The following is a 26,165-nucleotide window of genomic DNA, read 5'->3' on the forward strand; positions in this document are numbered from 1 at the left end:
GATCTCTTATGTGTAATTGATAGATCTCTAACGTGTAAAAGTAAATCTCTCATATGTAAAATAAAAAATAAAAAATAAAAATAATAATTAAAAAAAAAAAAAAGAGATAGGGTCATAAAACTAAAAACAATAAAAAAAAAGTTTTTTTTGGAAGAAAAATATATGATAATTCAGGAAAAACTTGTGTTATCTTATAAAATAATTGTAAGAAAATCTCGTGAACTTAGGTTTGAGAAAATATTTAAGCAAATAAACTTTTTCTCTGCATGTATATGATTGCTAACCTTTGTCTTGCGCAGTTGCAACAAATATTAAATGTTATAAAACATAAACATCAATATAGACCAACATTCTTTATACTAAAATAAATTTAGCCCTTATCTTGAAGCAACATACAACCGTATAATAATGCTCAAGTATCTCCCCCTGTTATATTTATATATATCATATTAATTTTATGATCTAGTTATAAGGCAATTTACGTATCACAAAGACGGATGAAATATATATAAGATGCTTACATACATACTAAAACATAATAATACATTGAATCAATAAATACAAAGGGCTAAGTGCAATTTATAATAATTAAGAAAAATGACATTGTATAGCCACTCTCAAAATAATAGTCGAAAAAACTATATTTTTTGGTATATATGAATATTCTGTATGTTATATACAGTCAAACCTCTCTATAACAGCCTCGTTTGTTTCGAATATTTTTGGATGTTTGTATGTTATATACAAAAATTATATATATTTTATACACTTTTTCGACTATAAAATGTAAATAATTTCTGACGTGGGCTAAAAGAGATAATACCCTATTTAATTATATAGTGTAGTAACAAAAAATTGTGAATAATAGAAAAATAGTAGCACATAGAAGAAGAGGTGTGACCGTGTAATGCGATATTTTCTTATAAAAAGCAGACGAAAAGAATTGAAGGGAAAGATATCCCTTTAAATTATTCCTGTTACAGAACAACAATAATAGTAATGACTTCCAATAAAATACTTCATAGGACTAAATGGCACTATAAAGGATGAGAAGCTGAGTCTTGTAGCTTAATTTAGATATCTTTGAAAATGGAAAATAAATCGCCATTGATATAATCGTTATCGACAAGGCTGACCAAGTAGTAACTGTTTTGAACCTGTAAACAAATTGAAAGAGCAATATTATCAGTAAAGTAAGCGTTCGGACAATATTTGGTTGAAGTCGAAAAAAATGAGTATTTGAAGTTGAATTGAAAAAGTTTATATGGACATGCTTGGACATGAAATTTATACTCAAAGGGAAAAAAAATTGAAGTGTTGCGAGTGAAAAACCATTCTTTCACTCGAAATACTCTTCAAGCTAGTTTTTCAATACTTTACTAGCATTTCAAATACTTAAGTTTAGTATTTGCAAATACTGAAAGGGAACCTTGGCATAATCGGTAAAGTTGCTGCCATGTAACCAGGAGGTCACGGGTTCAAGCGGTGGAAACAACCTCTTGCAGTAATACAGGGTAAGACTACGTACAATAGACCCTTGTGGTCCGACTCTTCACCGGACCCCGCGCATAGCGGGAGCTTAGTGCACCGGCTTTCTACTTGCAAATAATGACTCAAGTATTTGCAAGTGAAGTCATGGCCAAATACCATAGCATTTCGAAAAAATTATAAATTGTTAAATCAAGACATGAGACACAAAGTGTGAAAGAATACATACTTGTTCAAGCAATTTTCTAGATGGATCAGTCTCTGGGTATAATTGAGCCCATCCTCTTGACCAGATTTCAAATGCTTCATCCTTCCACACCATGAAACTGGCGGGATCAACGACTGTCGGTTGTACAATTTCCTTAGCTGGGAAGGCTCCCCATGTCACCGCATTGACATCAGTTTGGCTGATGTTGGAAATCCAGTTTCCTTCCTTGTTTATAGCCATGTATGTTAGATAGGGGAAAGCCTTGCATTTTTCGACGAGGGTGTTTAACTTCTCCCCGGAGCAGAAAAACTCCAAGTAAGCCTTTTGATAAACATATCCACCGGGACCGCCCCATCCTGCAGAAAAAAAGTAAATAATCTCGTAAACAAAAAGGTTATATAACCAAATCCCACGTCATGTAGTTATAAAGAATCAGCATACATGTCATGGAAAAAGCAAAATGTTTTTGCAATAAAAAGAAGGCTGACTAAAAGGATGTACAGCTCGTAGATAAGTAATGAGGTGATAAAAAAAGGCTGCTATAACAAAATCCCTCGTCATGTAGTTATGGGACGAGGTGATAGAGCATCCTAAACGCGCTAAGCAGGAAGTGACATAAAGATAGTTAGCAACTCAAAAAGGATATTATGGGAACAGTTGAATCTCATTTCAAGAATGTATGGACTTGTTTATTAAATAGTGTAAATTGAACTTTGACCATTCAGTAGAAGTTAATTGGTCTCTTTTCCTGGTTGATGAAGCAATGAATAGGTTTTATCCTGACAAGTTCCCATAAGAGTTGGACAAGGACTTATAAAGAAAAGTGTGAAACAGATGCAATTCTTAGAAGACGGTATCTGTGGATAAGACATTTGAGGGTATTGAACAAAGTTATACTAGAGAGGACTAAGCCTTGTTGAATTCCAGTGCATATTAGCGGAACTGTTTTATTTTTTGTACACTTTGGGAGGACCTACAATATTTCAGTTAGTATTAGTGATTGATGCTTGCATCAGGGTAGGCTGCCTACATCACACTCCCTTAGGATGCGCTCCTTTTCCGAACTCTGCATAAACGCGAGATGCTTCGTGCATCAAGCTGCCCTTATTAGTGACTAATGCTTTTTGTTGAGAATCATATTTTTGTGTAAAACTCTAGATTTTCTGTATAAAATCTTGTATGAAAGGTTTTCCTATCACTTTTTAGTTATCTACTATCTGATTAATAATTTTAGGTTCAACCATTCGAAAGTAAAAGAAGAAAAATGATGGAATTGTGCTTACCAACAGAAGGAGAGTCAGACTTCTCAGCATTAACTGCAGGTTGGCTGTTAATAGTCAGGAAACCTTTTGTATTGATATGACCCAACTTTTCGTTTATGATCTTTGTCTCTGGCTGAAGACCGTCTAATTCAGACCAAGGGCAGCTCCTCAGCTTCCCAAGACAGTAGTCCTTAAATCTCTGAAGTGAAAATTCTATAAGTATCAAGACTTAGAAACCAGTCTTCAGTTTTAACAAGAAATGAAAAGTATAAATCATACCTCATAGATATCGTCCACACTATTCAAAGCCACAGCCCATTCCTCTTGCAGCTTCTTATCACGTGACCGTGCACGCATGAACTGTAGAGGTCCAAAGGAAGCTATGTTACAGATAACAAACGTACCAAAACAACTCAGAAAAATGCACAAAAAAGCTAATTGTATCATCTTGATTGTGGTTGACCAGCTGAATGATGATTCGAAGAAAGGAACTACGCAAGCACTAAAACAGGAAGCGTTATTTAGGAGGACAAGACAGCTTTTAAACAAACTTAGAAAAATAAATCAAGTGTACATCCCAGACCACAAGTTTCCTTCTTTTTATAAGTGCCTAAACCTAGGTAGTTCCCACAGTATTTCACAAACAATATTAGAAGTTAAAATAACTTTGATTTTGCCTCAAACAACATAAGCACTGTAAAAGATAAACAAAATTTCGTGTCTCGTCTTCCCAGGGCCAAACGTCATTCGTGATGTAACGATAAGATATATTTAATTTTTTTTTAAAAAGGAAAGATTGCTCCAGGGTATGCTCAAGAAGGTATGTGATATCCTATAGTATCTTCTGCTAATCAGACGTTTATTAGTAAATATTTAAACTAATCATTCCCCAGAGAGACTTACACGAACAGAACAAGTTGCAATTACCTGATAGTCGGTAAGTGCCCCGTATGATGGATTTTGAGCATTGCCCCATCTACCATGTGGATATTCATCCCAACCTAAGGTCCTAGAGATGTAGCTCTTTGGACGATTTGCCCTACCATCATTGACGACGATAGATCAGATTATCATCACAAAGTAAAAGGTGTATTCTGACATTAATTCACATCTCTACATACCAGAATATAGGACGAACATCTTCTTTGACACGGAAAACATTTGTAGGACGTCTCCAAGGCAATGGCCTAGAAATTTTGGACTCTTCTATTAATCCAAGATTCTGCATATCCAAGACATCTCACAATTGTGAGTTGAATTCTTGCCTATACTAGAAATAGTGACTACTTCGTAAATCTCAAAGTAGAAAGTTCAAAAGGTAAGAGAATTAACCATCAAAATGGCTAGTGCTGATTTCTCCATGTTTAATGTATAAAGATGCAAAGTCTTAATGCCGCTGGCCAAAATCTTTTTGCACATTTCAGTTCCAAGGTGAATTCCGTAGGCTTTGACAGCCTCCTCGTTGTCCTTAATAGGTTCCAACGCAGCCATTATCTCTTCTGGAATCTACAACATAATAAAGGAAAACTGAGTATCTACGAAGCTGAAGCAGGAGCTGCTAATCAGCCTTTAAGCAAGCATCACACATGATCAACTTATTGTCTTAATCAGCAACATCGCTTACGTAAAACATAACAACAGGTAAGGAAAGCATGACCATTTAGACACGGATTCAAAATACGAACAACTCAACTAACATATTCAATTAAGGAAGACGACTCACAGTGTTACAGCAAAAGCAACAGATGGAAAGAAGATGCAAAAATCTAACTAGGAGTGTGAAATAACGCGCAAATGAAGAAAAAATAAAAATATGTGTAATGCAAAAAATATAACAATAAATAAAAAGCAATAATTATTTGGAGATTTAAAAAAATATAATAAAGCGAACTACATGAAGTAAAAATCATGTCAATCAAATTCAAAAACCCTTTTAAATTTTTGTTTTAGATGAAAGATGTAGTTTAAATTTTTAGTGCCTAGTTTTCTTATTCTAAATTACTAATTTCTTGTTCCTAATCACAAAAAAAGTTTAGTCATAATGTTTTTTTAACAGTTAATGTATCATTTTGTCAACGATATTTATTGTCTATAGCTTCTCTCTTAAAGACAGAGCACATGGGCAATGAGGCACATGCCTAAGCACCTTACCGCCTACACTACTATAAGTGAGCAAAGCACACAACATACGTATCACGAGCTTTAGAACTTAAGCGCACATCAAGCAAGCCTTTAACAACACTGAGAGACCATACTATTAAGATTGAAGAAAAGCACTAACTTGACGGTACCTAACCGAACTTTTGGGCAATATAACATCTCCATATTTTTGGGGTTACCATGCATTTTAATAGGAGTGAAGTAATATGTCGTTCCACAAGCTAACATAAAAATAAACACAGAGGTAAAGTCTGTACTCCAAAATATGGGGATACCTTAGTCTTGCAAAATCCAGTCATGCGCAAGAAGCCCTTGTAATTGTTAATGGGCATGATACCCGGGACGATGGGGCAAGTAATTCCAAGTTGGCGGCAATCGTTGACAAATTTGAGGAAAATATCAGTATCATAGAAGAGTTGAGTTACAATAAGATCAGCTCCAGCATCAACCTGTAGAATACAAATGTATAATCTAACGCAAGTACCACAAACTCATTATATTCCTCGGATGACAATTATAATGCTGGGAATAGACTACCTTTCTTTTGAGGTAGGCAAGGTCATTTTCATATATCTCTTGTGTAGCTATTCCATTAGCAGGTATAACATCAGGATGTGCCTCTGACAAAGAATCAAAATAGTAGTCAGTAACAGCACACAAAACATCAGAAAAAAACTCATTTTGCTTCAAAACTAATGTGGAATAAGTAAATCATGGTCCATATTTGTCCAAATAAATAACTCAAAGCCCAAGATCTTAGTAGCTAACCTGGATAACCAGCAACAGTTATCCCAAAGTAGTCCCCATACTTGGCACGAATATGCTTCACCTAAAAACAAAAAAGAATATCAATTAATACTAACACAAATATTACACCAGCCATAACATAATTACTCTTTAAGCAATTAAAAATGTGCTCTTTCCAAAAGTTTAAAACTTTTAGACGAGGTGGTTGCACAATTTAACATGGTATCAGAGTAGGTAACAGGTCCTCAGACCAAATCTCACTGCCACCCAAAAAGCAAAAAGTCTTTCGATAAGTTGCGTCCAAGAATCAAGCTCACACACGTGAAGGGACGTGTTGAGATACAACATAGTTTTTTTTCCAAGATATCATATAATTAAGTAAATCTTTTGTGATGGTAGGTTGTCTCATGATATGTTGTGGCTAGTAAGTCATTTCGTTTGCAAAATTATGCTCGCCAACATCATTAGATGTGTTGGGTCCATGAATCAGGTCCACAAGTGAAGGGACGTACCGAGACATAATATATTTTAAGTGACTAAAAGTAATGCTATCTCTAACCGATTAAATTTTTAGATAAAATAATCACACAATTCAACAAGTACAATATCTACAACATCGATGAGGTGGTTGCACAATTTAACATGGTATCAGAACAAGCAAACAATAAGTTCTGAGCTGAAATCTCATCGCCACCCAAAAGCAAAGAATATTTCAATGAGTTGGGTCCAAAAATCAAGCTTACATGTGAAAAAGGGTAGCCCGGTGTACAAAGCATTCCACATTCACGCAGGGTCCAGGGAAGGGCCGCACCCAAGGGGTGTGATGTAGACAGCCTACCCTAATACAAAGCATTAGTGGCTGCTTTTTAAAAGTGTGCTCACTCTAACAACTTAAATTTTTTCATATGTTAGGTCCATAATAGCCCGTTTGGCTAAGCTACAAAAATCAGCTTATTGTGAGAAGTGATTTTCTCATTTCGTGAGAATCAGTTGGTGTTTGGCTAATTAATTTATTTATTTATTTATTTATAAATTAATCCATCAGCCCGGGCTTTCACCTCCCGTGGTGATGGGGGTTTGGCATTGACCCCCAACTTGTTTATTGATAATCAAAGTAAAGTACAAGAGGAGTGGGACATAAACCTATCCTCCCAAACATGGCTAATTAATTTGAAAATCACTTATGAGAAGTAATTAGTATTTGGTCAAACTTTTAAAAAGTGTTTCTAAGCGTATTTTTATCAAAAGTGTTTTTCAAAGTGCTTTTAAACAAAAGTTACTTTTTCTGGTTCTCCTCGAAAGCTTTTTTTTTTTTTTCTAAAACCTTTGCCAAACACTTCTAACTTTGGAAAAAAAAAACATTTTTTTTAAGGATCCGAGAAACTTAGCCAAACAGGCTATGAATCAAGTCCACACGTGTTGAAACATAATACTATTACGTAATTAAAAGTATGCTCGGTCTAACAACTTAATCTTTTAAATGAAAAGATCATACAATTCAACAATTCATATTACACAACTAGATCACAGATCAAAGAATAATTAAGTAGAGAAATTACCAGATCCAAGGCACAAGCAAAACCACCTTCAACTTGAACAAACTTATCTTGACCATGAGGAGGATCACCACGAAGAGCAAGAACATTTTGAATACCATTAATCTTAATAGTATCAAGAGCATGATCAATCTTTTCAACAGGCATATTTGTACATGTTAAATGCATCATAGTTTCAACACACACCATATTTTGCATTCTTTTAGAAATCTCAAGTGTTAGATCTGCTGTTGAACCACCTGCACCCCACGTTATATCACAAAATGATGGGTTATGTGCTACCATTCTTTCCATTCTTTCGAATAGATTTTCAACCCCATCTTCTGTCTTTGGTGGGAAAAATTCAAAGGAAAATACTACCCTGTTTTCATCTTTAGCTGCCTCTTGGATCTTCTCAATTACCTTCATTTTTCTGTCTTGCAAAATTGAGAAAGAAAATGAAGATGCTCAAGATTTGGCAAGAATCTTGAAAAAAAAAATGCAGCTTTTTTTAGCAGCTGCTGCTAATTGGGTACAGAGGGGCAAGTGAAGAAGTGAGGTTAGGAGGATATATAATAAGTAGAAAGATTGGGAAGTTGGTGAGTTGTGATGGGCTACCACTATAGTCTATAATAATAATAGTAGTAGCCAATGTATTATATGTGTATAATTAATATATAATCTATTTATATGTCTAGCAAAAGTAAATAATAATATAATCGACTATTTGGATAAAGAGTCCTTCTTTTTAAAATTTAAAACTAAAATGGCACGCAAAAATGACTAGTGGTCAATGGAATGAATTGAGAATAATGAGATCTCAAATTCAAATTATCACATATAAAAAATACTAATTTTTTTCTCATTTATGCAAGTCTTGTTGAATAAAATTAAGGGTTTTATTCACTTTTAGCCCGCGCCAGAAATTATTTATATTTGTTAGTCGAAAAAGTATATAAAATTTATATAATTTTTGTATATAACATACAGAATGTATATACATACAAAAAAAAAAAATATATATATATATATATATATATATATATATATATATATATATTCGCCTCTGTCCCCTCAGAGCGGTGATACAATATCATTTTTTCTAAAATTAAATTAATTGAGATGCGCAAATAGATCCGAATTTCATGATTTTATATGTCCTTTTAAGAAAGATATATTTAGAGCTCGTTCGGATTAACTTGTTAAAAGTATCTAATAAGCATTAACAATTACTCCGTATAAAATAATTTTAAGTGTTAAAGCTCATATCATAAATAAATAATTACTTATTTGATTGAAATATTAAAATTGACAATAAGAAGTAATAACGTTAATCGTAAAAGTTTTTATCTAGATTATTATTTATGTCTCCTTAAATATCTCATTTGGGTAATACTTCACTAATTTAAACAGTAAAAGTAGATCCGAAAGGAAGTAGTAAATGACTTCTTCTTTTCTAAAACATAAAATTGTCTCAAACAAATTCAATTTACTTGTTACATTTGTATAGAATTTCATTAATAATTTTCTTGTATTTTAAATTGATCAAATTACTACTTTTAGATTATTATTTTAATGAATTCTTTTTACTAATGGTTATTGCAATAGGAAGGTTAAATAAATTTTAAAATTTTTGTATCCAATCAAAAAGGTATAAAATCAAAGGAAAGGAATAAGTTAGATGACGTAGTTTGTAGGTAGGCTGTGTTTGTCGGTAGCTCGAGTCTTTCAATTTTGAGGGTGGGCGGTACATTTTGCCTTTCTTGTACCTATATTGGATTTGAATAAATTAGAATTTTAGAACGCTTCGTATTGAGGATAAAGCACTATTACTAAATGAGAAGTATACATAAAATTTAAATTCAAGATAAATTGTATTACACCTTTTTATATATGATTAATTTCACTGATGTCCATTCAACTATCTTTTAATTTTACTAAAGTCACATAACTATTTTTTGTCACTTAAAAGTAATTAAACTTTATTATTGTTACTTAAAAGTCATCTTAGCTCAAATCCTAATAAATATGATATGTCATAAAATTTAATGAGAACAATCCAAAAATAAATACCACATAAGCTTAAATGGGTCATACCCACTAAATTCATTTCTCCCTTAATGTGATTTGACCCATAACCTAAATGGGTTTCAATAGAGGGAAAAACACATATCCCTCATAAAATTAGGTCTTGTGATTTTATGGGGGGTTTTGATCGTACAGATATAATCTTTCGTTTGTCTAAACAATTGCAAAATGTTGTCTATAATTACATGTCTATTGACAATTTTTGTTATGCACTTTAATTATATGTGTTGCTTACTAAGCAGGTTATTTGTATGATGGTGTTGCTTAATAAGCAATATTTTGAAATTAATAGAATGGTAGTTTGTGAAAATATATTCTCACTAGCCTTATTATTCTTGTATGCTTATGATACATTCATATGTTATGTGAGATGGATACAATACTATTTTAACTTCACTAGAAAATTATAAATATGTTATGTGAGTTGGATACAGTAGTATTTTAACTTCAGTAGAGTAATAAAACGACTCGGATGGGGCATACAAACAAGAGAAGAATTTTTTAGTATAAAATAATTATAAATGGGCATTATGTATCAGAAAAGGCAAAAATTGTGTAGTGTAGGATAATTATTTTAAACTAATGTGGAATTTGTTTTAAAATTGAAATCATTTGGGTTATGGGTCAAATCACATTAAGGGAGAAATGGATCTAAAGTTGGTATGGTCCATTTAAGCTTATGTGACATTTATTTTTGGATTTTTCTCATTAAATTTTATGCAATGTCATATTTAAGGTAGGGGTTTAAGCCAAAATAACTTTTAAGTGACAATGATAAAGTTTAGTTACTTTTAAGTGACAAAAAATAGTTGAGTGACTTTAATGAAATTGAAAGATAGTTGAATGACCATAAGTGAAATTAACCCTACTATATCCCAGGCAAAAATTCTCAGCAAAAATCATTTGCTACCATCTTATGAGTCTCATTAAGCTTCATCTTTTTTTCTTTTTTCTTTTTTTGTGATTACTCAATTAGTCAATCTGAGCAAGGAGAAAGCAGCAGACAAGGTCAAAATTAATTGGAAAAAATATATAGTTGATCTATCTACTGTAAAGATAATATCACCTAATTCTAGTTTATTTTATCCTACAATTGTTATTCTACCACGTGCTGCTTTCCAATTAGAAGTTGAAAAGAACAAACGTGTCATTATCATTCACCTATAAAAACTTTTCACCTAAAAAAGAAAGAAAAAAAAAGGAAAAAAGAAGAGAAAGAGGAATGAGAAGATATAATCTAAGTCAACAATATTTTTGGTTAAACTGCAAAATTTTATTTAACCAAGTAACTCAATATGTACAAGATGACTCGCCTGGACTATAGAGTCATTCCTCAATTACAATTGGAGCTGCTATTTCACTATCTATTCACTAATTTCACTTGAACTATACTCACTAATTCCATTTGATCTATACAGGGTAGCTATTTAACTGTTCTAACTCTTTCTTCCACTTGAGTATCTTCTACCCTTTCATATGCAGTTGTAGTATGATCTCTCTGATGAGCTGTTTGCTTTCCAGTTTCTGGTTGGTAAACCTGCGTCTATTTTTTTCTGACCAGATCTGGTAGACTGTTGCCGCAAATAAGAATCCCAGGATACCTGCCTTTGGTCTGCAATTGTTAACTTTCCTGGAGTACCATGTTACCTCTTCATCCCAGTTGCCAATTGGTCTTATTATCCCTGCCCATCTTGTTAGGATCCTCCACATGTTGTTTGAATATGGACAGGAGAAGAACAGATGCGCAAGATCTTCAATAGAGTCAGTCTCACATAGCACACAGTTCTGAGAAACCTGCACCCTCCATCTCTTTAGTCTGTCTACTGTGGATAGTCTTTTTTGGACAGCTAACCATAGTATGAATTGGTGCCTAGGTAGTAAGCCTTTAGCTAGCACCAGACTTTTCCATGAGACCTTTTCATACTGAGGCATAAGAGATCTGTAAGCTTTCTTAATGCTGAATCTGCCTTTGTCAACCATTCCTTCTAGCATTGTGATAGGATCTCCTGCTTCAGCTAGCCATTGCCTTGCTTCAAAAATCTTTTTAACTAGCCAGCTAGCTTGCTGTGGTGTCTTCATTTGCATTAGATCTTGCGTCTTGATGTAGATACCACGTATCCATTGTATCCATAATCTGTCCTCTTTCAATGCTACTGCTCATAGTAGTTTGCACAAAGCAGCTTTATTCCACTTGAAGATGTCAATAATGTTAAGTTTCCCAGCAGATCTAGGCAGGCATAATTTATCCCATGTCACAAGGGCTTTCCTGGAGTGATCATGTACTTCCTGTCCATAGGAAAGTTCTGCAAATGTTAGTAACCATGGTTAGAATCTTTTTGGCAACAAGAAGACCTGAGCCCAATAAGTTTGCATCTCAAATAGTACACTCTTAATCAGTTGCACTCTCCCACTGTATGACAAGAACTTTGTTGTCCAACATCTGACCCTTGCAACAATTTTGTCCACCAAGGGCATATACTGATGTATGTTTAGCTTTTTAGAAGAAAGTGGCACCCCCAGGTATTTGAAAGGTAATTCACCCGCAGTAAATTTCCATTCCTTAGTGACTTATGCTTTAAATTCTTGTGATACTCCTGCCAAGTATATGGAGCTTTTATCCAGATTTGCTTGTAGCCCTTCGACTTCAGAGAAATGTTGGAAAGCTTGTAGCATCAGTTGGATTGAAATCTTATCTGCTCTACAGCACATCAACAGATCATCCGCGAAGCAGATGTGTATCAATTCTCGATTAGCACACTTGGGGTGGAAGTTAAAATTTGGGTTATGCCTCAATTGTTTTAGAGATCTGTTTAAGTACTCCATTGCTAAGACAAAGAGATATGGAGACATAGGATCTCCTTGTCTTAGTCCCTTCTTTGCTTGAAACCTTGAAGTCAGTCCTCTATTTATCAGCAGTGTATAGCTAACTGTAGTGACACAAGTCATAATCAAGTTCACTATTCTAAAAGGAATGCCAAACTCAAGTAATATCATTTTCAAGAATCTCCATTCAACTGAATCATAAGCTTTTCTAATGTCCACCTTGATAATGCATCTAGGAGACACCCCTTTCCTTGAGTATCCTTTTACCAGTTCATGTGCTACTATCACATTGTCCAGAATGCTCCTACCTTCAATAAAAGTAGATTGGGACTTACTAACCAAGTAATTTACTGCCTTCTTGAGCCTGTTGGTAAGGAACACCCTGTCTTCCTGTGCCGCTAGTCTATCTGTACATATAGGTTTCCCTAGGTAGCTTGCAATTCTTCCTAAGTTTTCCTCTGTCCAGTACAGTAGTGGAAGTCTAGGAAAGCAGAGCCACAGTGGAATTAGACGAATGGGTTCTTTGCTCATCTGGAACTCAGGCGTCCATGTCTTCAATATCAAGGGTCTGTTATTGTAGGTGTAGGGGCCATTCTCCATGATACTGGCTTTGTCTTGCTCAGATTCAAACCGGTAGATAAAATAGCCATCATCGTGCAGATAAACCTTAGGTGTAGCTACAAAGTGCCATACCCCATAGACAAACTTTAGCATATCTTTGAAATTGGGATTTCCCCCTAATACATACCCAATCAGTCCGCAATCCCATTTTCTATGCTGTTTTTCAATTTCACAACCTTTACACCATCCTTCATGATTGGAGCATAGTAATTCAATTTCATACCTTGGTGTTTTAGTCGATTGTCCTTTAATACCTCAGCCATGGTTGGCTTCGTCTCCCTCGCTTCATTTGAGAATGTTAATTTCCTCGCAATTACAGTTGCTTCCTCTTCACCTTTGCTTTCTGTTGATTCAGAAACTTCAATTTGAATTGGTACGGCAGTTCTCTCTGCTCTAGGAATCCAATTGACCAGTTGCAATGGAGCTAGGTTTTGGGGAATTCCAGAATCTGGTGTTACCATTCTATCTGGTTTAGTCATTGGAGGAGTGGGCTTATTAACATTTGGTATAGGTTGTAGGTTTGGTTGGGGTGGAGGAACCTGTCGTTTCCGGCGAGGCATGGTGAGTGGCGCACGTTAGCAGACCGTGTCTAGCATGCGCTTTCAGAGCTACCCTTGATTTCTTTTTTAATCTAAGTCAACAATTAAAAGCTCTTTAAATCAAGATTGTATTGGGTATAACGAAAAACGAAAATTTTTAAAATGTTATAAGACATATCAAATTACGGTGTATGTCTACTTTTTCTCCATGATCTTCATCTCAAATATTTAGTGATATATTCAATGATATATTTTCTATGTTTAATGACATATTCAATGCCATATTTTCTTCACTTTTCATGCTTATATAAAGACATTGTAATAGATAGGAAAATACACACAATTGAACAAAAAATAATAATCTCTCCTCTCTTTCTCTCTATATCTCTTAGCTTATTTTTCCTTGTTCTATATTGTTACTTTGAGCTATATTTATAACACGTTATCAGCACGGGACTCTACCGTCTCAAGAAGCTCTTTGAGAAGACTAATGTATAATTTTTCTCCTCTTTTAATTATGACGGATATTATGAAAAGAAAGTTCGTTGCCCTTGAAATTTCGAGCAATAACTATATGACATGGGTATTGGATGCTGAAATCCATTTAGATGCAATGAGTATTGGAGACACCATTAAAGATAGAAATAAAGTATCTACCCAAGGTTGTGCTAAGGCCTTGATTTTCTTACGCCATTACCTTGATGAATGGTTGAAAATAGAATATCTCACAGTCAAAGATCCACTTGTTTTGTGGAATAGTTTAAAGGAAAGATATGACAACTTAAAGTTGGCCACACTTCCACAAGCACGATATGATTGGGCTCATCTAACGCTCCAAGACTTTAAGTCTATTTTTGAATATAATTTTGTGATATTCAGAATTACTTCTAAATTAAAACTCTGTGGAGATAGTATCACTGACTATGATATGCTTGAAAAAACGTTCACAATGTTTCATGCCTCCAATATGGTCCTGCAACAGCAGTACCGAGAGAAAGGTTTCAAGAAGTACTCTGAATTGATTTCTCTTCTCCTTGTAGCTAAACGAAACAATGACTTGCCCATGAGAAATCACGATAATCGACCCATTGGGTCTACACCATTGCTCGACATGGATGAAGTGTATTCCCATTATGCTATTCGTGGTCGTGGTCGTGGTCGTGGCCAAGCAATATTCTTCTTTTCTTATGTGTTAATATTATATTATTTCACTTAACATTGAAATTAGTACTAAACAAACCTTGGATTTTTTTATGTCAATATGACTTAATTATTTAAAGTACCAACAGTATCAATGCCGCACTTTGTTCAAGCAATTGGTTTGTAAGCCTAGTAATCTGAGTTCTAATAAAGCGTCATTAAATTTTTCTTCACGAAGGATGTCAATTAAGAGGTTACATGTATAACTTTGACCATTTTTTTATTTAGCATATTTTAAGAAATATTTTTGTTACTTAACTATTATATAATATATTATTTATGGTAACTCGTTAATATAACTACAATATTTCGTCATTTTGTTTATTATATACCTTATGAACGTTGGTCCTGTTTTTAATATTTATACAGTTTATTGTCTACTTTTGTGTTTAATTACCTTTATTTGCACACTCATTGTTTCGTGTGTATTAATATGTCTTAAGTTTTTCTTGTTTTAAAATCATATAACAACCTAAAAATAATTGCATTATTTATAGCTATGGAATTATTTGTATCATAATCAGAGTTTGCTCGAAATTGCATTAAAAGTCACTATTAAATCATTTGGTTAACTTTATTTTTTTTTCTTTTTCTCTGAAAATACTAATATTTATTCATATACTTCTGTTTGTATATCAAACCATGGGAAGCAAATATGAATATATTTCAAAGCAAACTTGGATCAAAGTTCAATTGTAAAAATATTTACTTAATTAATTCATGTACAACACATACAATATTCAAAGAAAAGAAATATTTCTCTCATTTAAGTATGTGTAAGGTAGATGTTACTACAATTTCTGGTAGTAGTAATCTAATTGAAGGCTCTAGAAGAGCTAATATAACTCTGCCTAAGGGAACAATACTTATCACAGAGAATGCGATGTTCTCCTCCAAGTCCTAGAGGAACTTGTTGAGTTTTAAAGATATATGTCGAAATGGATTTCATATTGAGACAATAGATGAGAATAATCTTGAATATCTCATCGTTACCAATTATGTCTCTGACCAGAAAAGGGTTATTGAGAAGTTCTCATCTTTATCTTGTAGCATGTATTGGACAAGAATTAGTGCAATTGAGGCACATTTTATCGTAAACCAAAAGGTTTCTAATTCCAATACTTTTGTACTTTGGCATGATCGATTGGGACATCTTGGATCAATTATGATGAGACGAATTATAGAAAACTAAAATGGGCATCCATTAAAGAATTTAAAGATTCTTTTAAATAATAAATTTTCTTGCACTTCTTGTTATCAAGGCAAGTTGATTATTAGACCATCACCAACAAAGGTTGGGATTGAGTGCCTTGTGTTTTTGGAACGTATAAAAAGGGATATTTGTGAACCTATTCACCCATATAGTGGGTCGTTTAGATATTTTATGGCCTTAATAGATGCATCTTATAGATGGTCTCATGTATGCCTATTGTTATCTCGCAACCTGGCATTAGCAAAATTAATGGCATAAATAATCCGATTACGGGCACAATTTCTCGATAATTCAATTAAGTCTATTAGACTTGATAATGCCACAAACTTTTCATCCCAAGCATTTAATGATTATTGCTTATCAATTTGGGATAAAAGTGAAACATTATGTAACTCATGTTCACACTTAAAATGGCCTTGCAGAATCTTTGATTAAATGTCTGCAATTGATAGCAAGACCATTACTCATGAAAACCAAGTTGCCCACTTCAGTTTGGGGTCATGCCATTTTGCATACAGCAATGTTAATTCGTCTCATACCGATAAATTATCATAAATATTCCCCGTTGCAATTAGTTTTGGGTCATAAACCTAATATATCTCATCTAAGAATTTTTGGATGCGTTGTATATGTGCCTGTAGCATAACCATATCGCACCAAGATGGGTCCCCAAAGAAGGTTAGGAATATATGTTGGGTTTGAATCGCCCTCCATTATTCGCTACCTCAAAACATTAACGGGGGATTTGTTCACTGCTCGATTTGTGAATTGTCGATTCGATGAAGCATTTTTCCCAAAATTTGGGGGAGAAATCGGTGATATCAAATGAAAATTTTCATGAAAAAATCCATCATTGTCTCATCTTTATCCATGTGTCTATAATTGTGAAAAGGAGGTGCAAACAATTATCTATTTGCAGAAAATAGAAAATCAAATGCCAGATGTATTTACGGATCTGAAAAGGATAACAAAATCACATATTCCTGCAGAGAATATTCCAATCCGTATTGATGTACCTGTTGGACAATCTTCTAGTGTCATACCTAATGAGTCAATAGCACGCCTAAAGCGTGGCAGACCATTGGGTTCTAAGGATTGAAATCCTAGAAAAGGAAAAATAAATGATCAAGATGACACTACGAAAGAGTCTCATAAAGAAACCCATGATTTAACCAGTCTTGAGATTCATGAGGATATCGATGAGCCTGAGACTCAAGAAAATAAGGAACTATCAATAAATCCAATCGATATTAAGACAAATTTGAATCGATTGAATATAGTGGTGGATTATGTCTTTGTATACAATGTTGCATCTAGCATTATGCAAGATAATGAGGATCTTGAATCTCAATCTGTTCGAGAATGTCGACAAAGACGTGATTGGCCAAAATGGCAAGAAGCAATCCAATCTGAGTTGAATTTACTTGCGAAACATGAAGTTTTTAGGTCTGTAGCCCAAACTATACTTACACACCTTGATACTTTTGATTCTCTTCTTATGGATTTAAGTAACATAGATGCTGAAATCAAAGATGAGGATCAAGCTGTGTTATTGCTTGTTTTCTTACCCCAGTCATTTAAACATATAAGAGATATTATGCTTTATAGAAAGAATAATATCTCTTATAAAGATATCAAATCTATTTTGAAATTAAAAGAACAAATAGATAGAGATATTACTGGAGAAACTAATGGGAACCAAGGGGAAGGCTTATTCATAAGAGATAGATCCAATAAGAAAGATTCAAGTAGTGAGAAACCTAAATCAAGGTCAAAATCCAGATACAGAAATGTCATTTGCAAATATTGTCATAAGGAATGTCACATTATTTCTGAATGCTTTAAATTAAAAAATAAAGAAAAGCATACAGAAAAGAAAAAATGAGCATAAAAATACTGACACTGCCGAAGCAAGTGTAGCTGCTGATGAGACTGAGGGAACTATTTTTTTAGCAACTAATAATAGTTTCAAATCTAATAATCAGTGAATTTTATATTCGGGTTGTTCTTATCATATGTGTCCCAATCGGGATTTATTTACCACATATGAATCTATTGGAGGTGGAGTTGTCTTGATGGGCAACAATGCTGCCTGCAAAGTTATTGGAAAAGGTATAGTCCGAATTAAAATGCACGATGGTGTGGTGAGAACTCTCACCGATGTTAGACATGTTCCTGACTTGAAGAAAAATCTCATCTCTTTGGGCACTCTAGAATCTCTTGGGTGCAAGTACACATGTGAAGGTGGAGTTCTGAAAATTTCTCATGGTGCTCTTGTGATCATGAAAGCACGCAGATCTGGTACGTTGTATACTCTTTTGGGATCTACTGTTATGGGTGCTTCTGCAGTTTCAATATCAGATAAATCAGATTCTGACATCACCAAATTGTGGCATATGCGATTGGGGCATATGAGTGAAAAGGGTCTTTCCAACCTCAGCAAAAGAGGTCTCTTATGTGGCCAAAGTACCGAAAATATAGAGTTCTGTGAACATTGTGTGTTCGCAAAGCAGAAAAGAATCAGCTTCAAATCTCCAGCGATTCATAGAACAAAAGGTACTTTGGATTACATTCATTCAGATCTTTGGGGTCCTTCACATACCCCATCAATAGGTGGTGCCAGTATATGTTAACTTTCATTGATGATTATTCAAGGAAAGTTTGGGTTTATTTTTTGAAAAATAAAAGTGATGTTTTCTTAAATTTCAAACAATGGAAAGTTTTGATTGAGAAGCAAACAGGAAAACAGGTTAAGCGGCTTAGAACAGATAATGGCTTGAAATTTTATAATGATGAATTCAACGAATTTTGCAAGAATAAAGGAATTTCTCGACATCATACTGTGAAAATGACACCACAGCAAAATGGTATGGCAGAAAGGATGAATAGAATTCTTTTGGAAAGGGCTCGTTGCATGATTTCAAATGCTGGGTTGACAAACGCCTTTTGGGCAGAAGCTATCTCTACAGCTTGTTATATTATCAACCGAGCTCCTTTTGCACCTTTGAACTTAAGACTCCAAAGGAAATGTAGTCAGGTACTCCTGCTAATTATTCTGATTTAAAGATATTTGGTTGCCCTGCATACATGTATGTAAATGATGGAAAATTAGAGTCAAGGGCTAAAAAGTGCATTTTCCTTGGGTATGCATCTGGGGTGAAAGGATACCGACTATGGTATCCTGATCCCACGACACCAAAATTTATAATTAATAGAGATGTAACCTTTGATGAATCCTCTAGATTACATTCTAGAAAAGAGTCTTCTAGTTCTTGTAATACAGATAAAGGAAAGAGTACACAGAAGCAGGTGTAGGTTGAGATTGGCATTCTTTCTGAGCCAAGCTCATCAACTTTGGAGCAAAATACAGTTGAAACTCCTGAAGTTGAGCCAGAAGCTGAAATTCCTGAAGTTGAGACTCCTGAAGTTGAATCAGAAGAAGAAGTGTATTCTATAGCCAAACATAGACCAAGAAGAGAAGGTAAACAACCATTAAGGTTTGGAAATTATGTTGCATTTGCTTTTTCAGTTGCACAGAAAACTGAAGAAATTGGGAAACTATCAAAATATTCAGAAGCAGTTTCTGGTACTGACTCAGCCAAATGGCTAATTGCAACGAATGAAGAAATTGAGTCTCTCCACAAGAATGGTACTTGGTCTCTTGTGAAGCCGCCATCAAGAAAAAGAATTGTTGGTTGCAAATGGGTCTTCAAGAAAAAGGATGGCATTCCAGGGGTTGAAGATGCGAGGTATAAGGCACGATTAGTTGCAAAGGGCTATAGTGAGGAACAAGGAGTTGATTTTAATGATATTTTCTCACATGTTGTTAAACATAGCTCTATTCGTATCTTGCTTGCCTTCGTTGCCATGTATGATTTGGAATTAGAACAACTTGATCTTAAGACAACTTTCTTGCATGGCGAACTTGAGGAACAAATATACATACATTAACCCGAAGGATTTGAAAGTGAAGGAAAAGAAGATCATGTTTGCTTGTTGAAGAAATCCTTGTACGAATTAAAGCAGTCTCCAAGACAATGGTATAAAAGGTTTGATTCCTTTATGTTGGGTCATGGTTATTCGAGGAGCATGTATGATACTTTTGTTTACTTCCGGAAGTTAAACGATAGTTCATTTGTGTATCTATTATTATATGTTGATGACATGCTCATTGCTACTAAGGATTTAACAAAAAATTCACAATTTGAAAAGTCAGCTGAAAAGTGAATTTGAGATGAAAGATTTGGGAGCAGCTAAGAAAATCCTTGGCATGGAGATCAAAAGAGATCGAAAAGCCAACAGGCTATTTCTAACCTAGAAGAAGTACTTGGAGAAAGTCTTGGAGAGGTTTGGCATGAAAGATGCTAAACCAGTTAGTACCCCTCTTGCTGCTCATTTTAAGTTATCAACTGCTTATTCCCCGCAGTCAGAGGAAGAAGAGAGATACATGGCACAGGTTTCTTATTCCAGTGCAGTCGGCAGTATTATGTATGCAATGGTTTGTACACGTCCAGACATTTCACAAGCAGTGAGCGTGGTAAGCCGGTATATAGCTTGCCCTGGTAAAACACATTGGCGTGTTGTGAAATAGATTCTCAGATACTTGCGAGGTACTTCAAACACATGTTTGGAGTTTGGGAGAAATACTAACACTTTGGTTGGTTTTGTAGACTCAGATTATGGAGGTGATCTTGACAAAAGAAGATCACTGACAGGCTATGTATTTTGCATCGGTGGTTGCGCTATTAGTTGGAAAGCTACATTACAACATGTAGTAGCTTTATCTACTGCCAAAGCAGAATATATGATAGTGACCGAGGCGATCAAAGAAGCTTTATGGTTGAAGGGTCTATTTGCGGAACTCAGTTTACACCAAGGTGGTATTACCATTTACTGTGATAGCCAAAGTGCCATTCACTTGACTAAAGATCAAATGTATCATGAGAAGACGAAGCACATTGATATAAAGTATCATTTCATCCGAGAAATCATTGCTGAAGGAAAAGTCTCTGTTCAGAAGATCAACACTAGAGACAATCCTGCTGACATGTTCCCGAAACCTCTTCCAGTGTCCAAGTTCAAGCTTTGCCTGAACTTGATTGGCATTTATGAAGAATAATTTTGCCCATTGGGATTTTTTGCGGAGAAGATAGAGCAAATTTACTATATATAAGCCGAAATTAGGCCAAGGTGGAGATTTGTAATATGACCCTTAATTTGGCTTCTTCTCAAGTGGGCCAAATTTTCATGACATTTACTATGACATAATATCCACTATAACAAAATTTGTGGATCATGACATTTGTCATAACATAATATTCACTATTAGGCCAAGGATTTCTTGCTATAAATAGAGGAGATTCTCCCCATTTGTAAACACACCAATTCAAGAGTTTTTCACTCTTGTCTTTCTTTCTCCTCCTTTATTTCATTATAGAGAATATTGTAAGAGAGTGAGTGTTGGAAAACACTTGTGTGAACCCTTTCTTTGGAGTGATCTTGTGAGGTTATTCTCTTGGGGTATTTGGGACTAATTAGAGTATTTATTCTAATTTTATACTCTCTTTTGTACTCTTATTGGTATAGTGAAATTGCTCCTCTCCGCTTGTGGACGTAGGTCACCTTGACCGAACCACGTTAAATTTGTGTCTTCTTTATCTTCTTTAATTGCCGTTATTATCAACTTGCATTGTCTTTGTTATTGTCATTATAATATTGTTTTGCTAAATTCCGCACTACCCGATTTACCGATCCTAACATTAAAAGTAATTACGTAATAGACATGAGATGTTATAATTGCATTGATTGCTTATGTTGTTATTTATGTGTTTTATTTTCGTTCACGTTTGTTAATTTAAGAGTTTCCTTCTTCTGTTCTTGTAGGAAACATTTGAATGTCACTCCCTAAAGTTCCTTTTTAGCTCTTCTATTCTCTATTTAATAATTTTCCAAAATATATTTTTTGTCGGTGATGTTTTAGTTTAATTATCGTGTTTATATTCCGGCGGTGATAGCTACCGTTCTCCTTCAAGAAAAAAATGTCCAATTTAATTTGAATATTATTCACAATCAAATATGTCTACGTCATATATGCGTACAGTCAAACCTCTTTATAACAACCTCATTTGTTTCGAATATTTTTGAATGTTATAGCAAAGTGTTGTTATAGAAAACATATATTATAACATAACATAAAAATTGATTTCGAAAAAGCTTGGCTTTTATAGAGAAATGTTGTTATATAGGGATATTGTTATAGAGAGGTCTGACTGTATATCAAATTTAAAACTTTAGGACAGTAGCTATTTTTCAAAAATAAAGTTGAAAAATGACCAATGAATGCTATTTCTACCCTATTGTCCCAACTAATTATTACATCTTTCTTTCCACATTAAATAATTTTGCCGAAATGATTTTTATTGTGATTGGAATTTGTCACTTTCCTTTAACAATATACTCCATATTTGATAACCATCACTCTCTATCAATAACAATAAACTCTCATCTTGATTAGAGTTGCATTCACAATCCTACATCTAAATATGTGTAAGGTTTTGAACCCATCAATATCTTTCTTTTCTTTTTTGGTTTTTACCGGGTGTTCAATATTTGCATTGGCGCCCGACTAAATCTAGTTTCGCCTCAGAAAATTTTATATTGGGAGGTAAAGTATTTTCTAATAAAGGTGACTCTAGGACCCAAACCTATCAAGATCTCACCATCCAATTCATACACCAAAACCAATTTAAAACGTCGTGTTAGCCAATAACGTTTTTCAACTGTCAATTAGGGTCTAATGATCCTAACCTAAGTTGAGCCAAAATCTCGCAAAATTATTCACTAATTTTCAAATATTTCTTTGGGAAAACAATTTGACGAGCTGAATTCTAACAACATCTAAACTTTGATAAAATTATTATCGTTGAAGTCTCGTTAGAAAATATATGATTTCTGACGATATTTTGATGGCTTCTTCCATCATAATACTGAAATTATCCAAACAATAATAATAATAATAATAATAATATAAATGAACTTATTTATTTTCTCCGAAAGAAAAAGGAAAGAATATATACATTTGAATGTTTTTTCCAACACCGACAAACTATATAGGCAAGTAAAGCAATCATAGTACAATACTTTTGACAAGAACCAAAATCCAATTTTGTTTTGGATTGGAAGACATAAAACAGCAGGTCAAAAATAATCTAATAAAAAAATTCGGCATACACCATTCATTACCCAAACGTGCATAATTTATAATATTAATATTAATAATAATAATAATAATAATAATAATAATAATAATAATAATAATAATAATAATAATAATAACAATAATAATAATAATAGGTCTCCTGTAAAAAAGAAACAAATATACATTTAACTTTTTTCTCACACCCAACAAACTCTATAGGCAAGTAATCCATCCAAGTACAATACTTTGACAAGAACCAATTAAAGGTAACATTGACACAAATTTTCCAACATATAAGAATTACTTCATTCAAATTGATCCTTTTTTGACAGTGGGAAACGAGCCTGGCTCAGAATGAACACTGGCGATATGCTTAACACATACAAGTCGGACGAAAAATAGTGTTTCCAGTGGCGGACGAGTGAAAAGCGGTAATTAATGAATTAATTAATAAGAGGAGCTAGCCATGGAAATGTGATTAGGGGAGTGAGGTGAATGAGCAATGGCAAAAGGAGATAAAGGGAAATTAGAAGGGAAATGAGTGAGGAAATTATCATTAGGGGATTTAAGATGATCCCAATTTCTTGTTGAAAGGCTAGAAGTAGAATCACCATCTATTCCAATGTGAGTTACATGCTTCACATCTGTTGGTAATCCTATTTCCATTCCCATCTCCTCCTCTTCGTCTTCCATTTCTTCCTTGTCCACTGGTTCACAAAAATAAAATAAAAAAATAAGTATACACTTAAATCAAAATGGATGCATCTAACAATATTCGAAGAAAAAATACACAAATATATATATGTAAATAATATCTTTAAATATATGTGTGTGTGTCTCTCTTTATATGTATATATATATATGGAATAAATTCTGTATATATAACATCTTTGAGAGTAACGAAAAATAAACATTAATTTAGAATAAGAAGTAAAGTCTTAGAACCTCTATAACTCCACACCCAAATCTACATACAAACTGAGTTGTGCTAATAGACTGATATCGTTTTGTACAAAATCTCAACGTGTTTTTTATCCATTATCACAAATTAAATGACTAGTTTTTCTTTAAATCTACAAAGGAATATTTGTTTAATGGTAGTAATATGTATTCGCTGACTTAAGAATCTAGATGATCTTGAGTGTAAATTAAGAATACATTTTTATTTTGCTGAATAATATGTTAAAAGAAAAGGTTATAAGCAAATCCAACTGATTTTTTTTTTTTAATTATAAACTTTACATTTTTTCACGCTGATTGTGTAGATCTTGTTTCTTTTTTCCGTTTTTTAACTACAAATTAAGTTGACAATATACAATATTTTAATTAAAAAACTAAGTGATATGTATTCTCATTTAAATTTGCATCTTGATTAAATTATTTGATTTGATATAAACACGTAGTATCGTATGAATAAATTAAACACAGTGCATGCATTAAACAGAAGGCAGCCAATTCCATCATAGGTATTATACTAATATTTGTTTTTTTTTAAAGAAGAGTATACTAATATCCAAGGAGAACTTACCAAATAACTGGGACAAGTTCTTGAAAAGCCTCTGAAACTTGGGAAGGGCCATAAGGCCTAATGTACTCTTCAAATTTTCACCCTCCAAACCTTTGTCATCTTCATCTTCTTGATCTTGCTCCTCCTCCTTTCCTTCTTTTTGGCTTCCTGCATTATGACAAATGTTAAATACCAATATAAACCAGAAATTGACATATGAATTTATTAAAAAGGGGAAGAGAAGTAGCGGGGCATGCGGAAGCAGCCACTAATGCTTGTACTGACTGTCCACTTCACACCTCTTGGGATGTGAACCTTCCCCGACCGATCCGTCGTGAACGCGGGATGTCTTGTGCACTGGTCTACTTTTTTAGAAGTAGTGGGGTGGTGTAGTGGCGGAACTACATGTAATGAACGGGTTCAATTGAATCCCTTTACGAAAAATTATATTCTTTAAATAAGGCAAAAATAATTTTTTTTTGGACATAAAGAAACTTTTAGTGAAGTGATAAAGATGGTTAAAAAATTACTTTATATCGCAGGTTTAAATCCTAGAGCTAACATTCTTGATTTTTTTTTAAAATTCTGTTAAAATTTCTGATTTCGCCACTAAACGATGTCTGAGAAAAAGGAAATAAGACATACTTGGGAGAGTTAACTTGGGTTCAGGACTTGGACTTTTATTAAGCTGATGATGATGACCAACTGCAACACTTGATTCAGAGATGCAACCCACAGAAAATGGAAGTAACACAAATCTTTCCATTCTATACCTCATTATTGTTGTAAACTAAAAAACCTAGTAAAGAAAAAAAAACACTAAACTTATCAAAGGGTGTATTGTTTTTCTTCTTTAGAGTTGTAGGAGGTTGAGATATAACTGATGGAGGAGGAAGATGGTTGGTGAAAGACAATAGTTTGTTATATAATGTTTGCTAGTTGCCTTTGTTATTAAGTCAGAATAATGGTACGTATTTAAAAGTCTATAACAAATATTTAGCTGAAAAAAGATAAATAAAAAAACCTTAGAATATCCAAATCAAACGTAAACTAAAGAAGAAATCCCAACTGTACATTCTTCATATCTCTTTCTTTGTCTTTATTTTGTTTCTTTATATATATGTTAGAAATTAACTTCTATATATATGATATCACAAGAAATTTTAACACTATCAAGTTATTTAAAAGGTAATTATAAATAATTTTTCATAATAAGCGAGATTATAACCTAAAAATAAAGTAAATAATTAATTTGTTACAGCTGGTTCTTGAAATGTACTAATAGTCCGTGGCGTAGTCACATAAAGTGAAGGGTGTTAAGTTGAACTAAATATCCTTTATCGAAAAATTATATTGCATATGTAAAAATTATACTTTGTATATCGGTTAAAAAATACTTTTTGTATACATATTTTAAACTTTGAACGCAACAACAACAACAAGAAATCCAGTGTAATCCCATAAGTGGGGTCTTGGAAGGGTAGTGTGTACGCAGACCTTACTCTTACCTTCAAGAACACAGAGAGATTGTTGCCGTAGACAACCTTTGAATATTCTTAACGAAATTTCTGACGGT

At 33.7% G+C, this 26,165-nt stretch overlaps 3 protein-coding genes across 3 annotated transcripts; all 3 read right to left on the reverse strand.

Moving 5' to 3' along the window:
- Window positions 1-1,073: 1,073 nt before the first annotated feature.
- On the reverse strand, window positions 1,074-7,829 carry LOC107808152 (probable methylenetetrahydrofolate reductase). The gene is made up of 11 exons (NM_001325822.1): window positions 7,425-7,829; window positions 5,887-5,947; window positions 5,656-5,738; window positions 5,394-5,567; window positions 4,291-4,464; window positions 4,080-4,180; window positions 3,886-3,997; window positions 3,238-3,318; window positions 2,980-3,157; window positions 1,718-2,052; window positions 1,074-1,157 (listed from the first exon to the last, which is right to left on the reverse strand). The coding sequence occupies exons 1-11, from the start codon at window positions 7,827-7,829 to the stop codon at window positions 1,074-1,076; spliced, it is 1,788 nt and encodes a 595-aa protein (NP_001312751.1).
- A 3,123-nt stretch (window positions 7,830-10,952) lies between these two features.
- Window positions 10,953-11,567, reverse strand: LOC142168346 (uncharacterized). The gene has a single exon (XM_075229020.1). It carries the CDS (start codon window positions 11,565-11,567, stop codon window positions 10,953-10,955), a length of 615 nt encoding a protein of 204 aa, XP_075085121.1.
- An 11,821-nt stretch (window positions 11,568-23,388) lies between these two features.
- On the reverse strand, window positions 23,389-25,496 carry LOC107808138 (CRIB domain-containing protein RIC4). The gene is made up of 3 exons (XM_016632630.2): window positions 25,235-25,496; window positions 24,611-24,757; window positions 23,389-23,789 (listed from the first exon to the last, which is right to left on the reverse strand). Exons 1-3 carry the CDS (start codon window positions 25,365-25,367, stop codon window positions 23,530-23,532), a joined length of 540 nt encoding a protein of 179 aa, XP_016488116.1. The 5' UTR covers window positions 25,368-25,496; the 3' UTR covers window positions 23,389-23,529.
- Between the last annotated feature and the right edge of the window lie 669 nt (window positions 25,497-26,165).

The sequence above is a fragment of the Nicotiana tabacum genome, chromosome 13, assembly GCF_000715075.1.
Source record: "Nicotiana tabacum cultivar K326 chromosome 13, ASM71507v2, whole genome shotgun sequence".
NCBI classification, from domain to species: domain Eukaryota; kingdom Viridiplantae; phylum Streptophyta; class Magnoliopsida; order Solanales; family Solanaceae; genus Nicotiana; species Nicotiana tabacum.